Raw genomic sequence first — 6,309 nt, forward strand, 5'->3', positions numbered from 1 at the left:
ATATTTTAATTATACTTTTAATATTTTATTAACTAACAAATTAGTTTCATAACTATATAATAACTTTAAATTCTAAAAAATAACAATATCTATTATATTTTTAATTTTAATTTTATATAAAATTAAAATTAGTAATTAATATTTTTAAAATAATTTTTGTATTTATTACATCATTAAGATTTTTAAACATTTGAGATTTTATTAAAAGAGACATTTAAACATATTTTAGATTATAATAAATGATTATAAAACATTAAAAACTCTAAGAAATTCTTTTTATATACACATTCTATATTATTAATATAATTAAAATGATAAATAACAGTCGTGCAACACACGAATAACCGACTAATCTATATATATACATATATATAAATTTCTGATATTTAAATTTTTTTTGATATGTGTGCTTAAATTTTTGACACATAGAATTATTGTTTTGATATGTATGCTTATTTTTAGCACATAAGATTCAAGCTTATATGTAATTTTATAATTTTTTATTTATTTATTAATTAATAATATAATGACCCAGAACCAGATCACATTAGATATTGCCCGCTTTGGCTCCCACTGGCCTCACAGTTTTGTCCTTTTGGCGGGTTCGAAAACTTCCTAAGAGATCCCCCATTCTGGAATTTCTCTGAACCAAGTACGTTTATCTTTGGAGTTCCTATAACTTCACAGCCAAACAACCAAAAGACACCTAATGTGATTAGTTTCAACTATTTACATATATGTTATCGATCATTTCCCACCCTATTTTTATGTGTAATTCGATTCATTTATGTACCCTTGTACTTTAGAGTGCTGCCATTCTAGAATCTGCCAAAAGTTGCTCCTTGCCGAGATATCCTATCTTTACCTCGGCGTCCATTTCCCGCTTCTCTAAGTTAGGCTACAAATAAATTACATTTCTAATTAAATACCGACTTTAATCTTAAAAACTAACATATTAATTTTATTTTAATACTAAATTAATTAATAAATTAATCTTTATAATAATTCTAATTCTAGAAAATAATATCTTAAATAATGTTTTTAATATTATATTCAATATAAATAAATTTTTTAAATATATAATAAATTTTAAGATAAAAATAATTTATTTTTCTTCAATCATACTCCTTCAGTTACTCTTTTCTTTTCTTCTTTCCTTTTTTTTTTTTGTACACACCCAAATTTCTTTTATATATTCTTTTTACAATAGAGCTCACTTTTATTAAATTAAAAAGGGCAAAAACCAAAAAGAGAGAGAACTCAACATGACAAATTTCTTTTATAGATACTGTCATTTACACTTTTTAATATAAAGGTTCTTTTCCTAAAGCCCTTTCTTCTCTCAGGAATTTTATGCAAGTCCTATAAAGTTTTTGCACTACCAATCAATCAAAGTGTGCTAAAAAAATATTCTTAAGCAATCAAATGTATAAATTAACACATGCTTAATCCCTAATTCCAGGAAAGTTGCCTCACCATTCTATATTATGCCCAATTAGAGAAAAGAAAAGGCACCAACCTCAGTTCCAATTTTAGAACGTACCAACCCTTTATGTAGATATGTTTATACAGGTAATTTATAGCTTCTTTGGATAAAGTCATATTTCTCACCAGTTAGAGGAGGAAGGGAAGCCACAATAAATGGGACAAAATTTGCAGGTACCCAAAGCAAAGAACTATAGCATTATTTTTAAACCAACCTCAAACTATGATATTTATATTTGTCCGCGAACAGAAAATAAATCTACTTACATGTTAATTTGTTAAAGTAGTTTAACATATTATCCTATGCAGAATAGATTGTGGCATCATACAAGAAATTCCGATGAGTCCTTAAAATGTGTTGTTAATGCTTAATACTAAGAATATTGAATATATTATTTATTTAAAAAAATTAATGCAACATATATTCAATGTATTTGATATTTTTAGTATTAAGCATTACAATATATTAAACCGATATATATATATATATATATATATATATATATATATATATTAATTTTAAATAATTGAATATGTATTAATTATCCAATGTTAAAAATAAAATATTTAGTGTATATAAATCACTTAGATATTCATTATGATGTATATATAAAGTAAGTAAGTACCACTCGTACAAAAAAAAGGTATGTTCCACTAGATGAACAAGAAGAATAATGTATATATATGTAGAAAGTTTTTTTGTCTAGTATATGTGTATGTCTTTATTATACACCAAATCGATAGATGATTGACTCATATTCAGTAGCTTTAAATAATAAAATATGTGTCAATCATCAAATGTTAAAACATAAATACATATTACTCTTTTATTTGGTATGATTTATATATCCGATCTGATGTAGATAAAAATTTTCGGGTATATGTAACTACATATACATAGGTAAGTAAGAATGAGACATGTACTTAACCGTAAACAACAAGAGAGACTCTAAAGAAAGAAAGATCCTTATCCACACTCTTATTTACAGTAGGGCAGCATTTGCAACCCAACCTCACCTAAACACCTAAAACCACCAGTCCAAGTCAACACCCATCCTTCTCAACTATGTCTATAAATCTTCTCTTTCACTTTATGTTTCTTTGAATGGGCTAGCTTCATTCTCTCATCTCTACAGCTAATATCTCTAGTTCTATTGCTTCTTTTGTGATCAGTTACAAGTCTCTGCAATTCTTTTTCTTTCTTGAAGATCTTCTCTACTGCTTCAAAGAGGGAAGGAAAGAAAGAAATTAACAAAGAAAGCAAGAAAGAAAATGAGAAAACCTTGCTGTGATAAAGAAGGAAACAACAAAGGAGCTTGGTCTAAACAAGAAGACCAGAAGCTTATTGATTATATCAAAATTCATGGAGAGGGTTGCTGGCGTTCTCTCCCTAAGGCTGCAGGTATATACAAAAACTAGAAATTCCTGTAACTTGAATTTCTTTGTGTATGTCAGTCAATCATTAACATGTCATATATATGTCTTTCTGGTGGTGTAATTTAGGATTGCACCGTTGTGGCAAAAGTTGTAGGCTAAGATGGATAAACTATCTTAGGCCAGACATTAAACGGGGAAACTTTACTGAAGATGAAGAAGACCTCATCATTAAGCTCCATGCTCTCCTCGGCAACAGGTACTCTTCGCCCTCTCCCCCTCTCTATCTATATTCAGGTTAGGGTCTTGAGTTTGATATTCAGACAGACCCATTATGGGAACTGACTTAGTTAGCTCGGTGGTAGTACTGGACTCATCTATAAAACTATGAGATCATGAGTTCGAACCCAGCTAGGGCCAGAGAAAGAAAGAAAAACAAAGAAAAAAGAAAACACTCCCTTTTAGATAGATGGCCTTTAAGATGAATATATGCATGGGTAATTATATGGTGAAATATGTGCTAAAAGAATGTTTGTGGGGCTGTTAGGTGGTCACTGATAGCTGGGAGACTGCCAGGAAGGACAGATAATGAGGTGAAGAACTACTGGAACTCTCACATGAGAAAAAAGCTAATAAACATGGGTATTGACCCTAAGAATCATCGGCTTAATCAAATTCTTCCTCGGTCGCATCATCATCAACATAATCATCAAACGGACCATGTTTCTGCTCCTGTTGAAGTTGGTACATGTAATAGACCTAATAAGTCTACCCATGGTCATGATAATAACGATAGGGTTTCTGATGCAGCAAGTTGTTTAGAGGACGAAACTTGTTCTGGTTCTTCTGATCTAAATCTTGATCTCACCATTGCTGTTCCTTCTCCTTCTCCTACCACCACTTGGGAAACCAGGCCAGCAAATTGTGATATGGCAGCAAGTTGTGAAGTAGAAAGTGATACATCGCCCACCCTACTTCTCTTCGTATGAAGCAACAATTTTTCCTAATGATTTTGAGGGAGATAACTGGGTACTATTAATGGCTAACTTGCTAGGATGAGAGCTGTGCAATTTGCTGGTAATTAATAACTTTGTAACTTATTTTGTTGCATTTGAAGAGAATGGAGTGGCTAATTAGCTGATGCCTTGTAATGGGTCTTCATCTATATATATATTGTACAGCCTAGGAGAAAGAAGATGAGCTTCGAATGATAACAAACATGAAGGCGACTGAAGCTAATCCGAGCATGGAACACAAGAACCAACCCATATGTTGTAGAGCAGAAGATATCTATTCATGTATTTTTTCCCCTGGAAAAACTGATAATAATAAATATATATCTCTTATATAGGATTACTAGAGTAGAAAATTTTTACATGCTCTAAAAGTAATTTACATTTCTAAATTTTAATAATTATATTCTTGGAGCTAATTTCATTTATTTCACCGCTTTCTACTGTTTTAAATAATGGTAACGGTGTTTATTTGTTTTCATTAAAGTGAAAAAAACTATCATTTTATAATGTTTATCCACTAAAGCAAAGCCAATATTTGTAACATGCAAAGAAATATAAATTAAAAAGAGTCAAAGCGATTCCTTTTAATTCTAAAAATTAATTGAATCTCATATCATTGTATAATAAAATCGACAAAATTAACTGTAAGAATATAATTATTTTATTTTTCAACCCTTAAAATGTAATTGAGCTATTTTAAATTTATTATACTTAAAATTCAAAGACTTATTTCTAACTTTTGCCTTTATATTTTAACTAAGCATTCTCTTTATTTCGGTATCATATAGCTACAAATGAATCTTCAGGTCCCATTGCTTTGTTTGTCTTTCTTTCATACATTTTCTAGGTGTTTTATTTTGGAACGGATAGCCCAATTTTGGACTATGAGTGGACATGTACATGATATGGGGTGTTTTATCCAAAACACTTCTCAGATAATGGATATCCATTCTCCTTTAATACAATCCGGCCCCAGCATGAAAAGAAAAAGAAATTATCTTTCTGTTTTAATAATTTTAGAAATGCACATTTCTTAATACATCTGGCTCAAGTTAAAATTGTATAGAAAATTATGAGAATTGTTACTTACATTAGAAATGATGTTCGAGTACTATATAAAAAGAAAAGAAGAAAAAGAAATGATTTTCGAGTGGAGTTTGAAAGTAGGAGTTCCTTTTCAACTAAAGGAAATGGAAGAATCTATCTTATTCTTTATCAAAGTAAGAGCCACTTAAGCAAATGGTTTAACATCTAAAACCATGAGCTATAGTGTCAAGTAAGTACTACTCTTTGAGTCCTATTGGAAAAAGGGCATTTATTCTACATAATACTATACAGCATTTAATAAATATGTAGAGAAAAATATTGTATCACAAAATTCATTTGGGTTCTTTTTTTGCATGAATTAATGGTAGGTGGAGAGAAGGGTTTAAGATGAATATTGGCAAGTGTATCTCTGCTCAGAGTTTTGGAGTCTTAATCAAGGTTTTATATCTATATATATATATATATATTGATTAATTTAGAGCATGTTAGTGTAAAGTAGAACTTTTTAAACAAAAATATTAACTCAAGAGTTTTAATGTAACTGGATATTTAAGGCTCATGTTTAAAATTTTAATTTAATTAAAAAAAAGAAAACGATTTGCAGTCTTAGTTAAGACTTATCCATTAAATGGAAGCTCGTCTCACAAATTGATTTTGAAAGTATACGCATTCTATGTTTATAGTGGATTGGCTTAACATGAAATATAATCTACAGTCTAATTTTACCTACAGTAAGTGTTTGTTTGGAAGTTTTTTAATTGTGAGTAGGAATTCAACAGATAGGATATTCGTCTATTTAAGGATATTTGAATTCAATGAAAATACACATATATGAATTCATCTCAAATCAGTTTAAAAGATTTTCTTTATTATTCGAATTTGTTCCAAATTCAGATAGAAATACCTGCATATTAACTAAAATCGATTAAAATTTATTTAAATTAAATAAATATCAAATATATTTATAAATATATAAATGGATAGCGGATACCCTATCCGCTTATTTAAACATTCGGATAATTGAATAGATATTCTTTTATCTAACCGGTTTACAATAATTAAAATCTAAAATATATTAATAAAAATCTAATATAAACAAAAAATATAAAATATAAACTAATAAATTTTAAATATTCAACATTAAATATTCAATATATTATTACAATCCAAATATACATTTTATAAAATTTAAAATAATATTCTAAATAATAAAAATAAATTCTAATATAATAAATTCTAATATAATTAGGTCGGATAATGGATACTTACAGATTCAAATTCGAATTCGATCCGACCCGATATGGATAGTAAAATTAAATTTTAAATTCCTTCCAAACCTATTTGTTAGGTAGAAAAATCAAGTAGCAATTTGATTTTCTGCAACTGT

General features: G+C 28.6%; 1 protein-coding gene across 2 annotated transcripts; it reads left to right on the forward strand.

Annotated features, from left to right (window-relative positions):
- The first annotated feature begins 2,571 nt into the window (after positions 1 to 2,571).
- LOC8279957 (transcription factor MYB8) lies at positions 2,572 to 4,212 on the forward strand. Of its 2 annotated transcripts, XR_003081021.2 has the most exons (4): positions 2,572 to 2,887; positions 2,989 to 3,118; positions 3,407 to 3,936; positions 4,041 to 4,212. XR_003081021.2 is itself a non-coding variant. In XM_002534668.4 (3 exons), the coding sequence occupies exons 1-3, from the start codon at positions 2,758 to 2,760 to the stop codon at positions 3,846 to 3,848; spliced, it is 702 nt and encodes a 233-aa protein (XP_002534714.2). In that variant the 5' UTR covers positions 2,572 to 2,757; the 3' UTR covers positions 3,849 to 4,212. The 2 variants fall into 2 exon arrangements, 1 of the variants encoding a protein (XP_002534714.2); XM_002534668.4 differs by having other exon boundaries at positions 3,407 to 4,212.
- The last annotated feature ends 2,097 nt before the right edge of the window (positions 4,213 to 6,309 follow it).

This window comes from Ricinus communis, chromosome 5 (genome assembly GCF_019578655.1).
Source record: "Ricinus communis isolate WT05 ecotype wild-type chromosome 5, ASM1957865v1, whole genome shotgun sequence".
In the NCBI taxonomy this organism is placed as follows: Eukaryota; Viridiplantae; Streptophyta; class Magnoliopsida; order Malpighiales; family Euphorbiaceae; genus Ricinus; species Ricinus communis.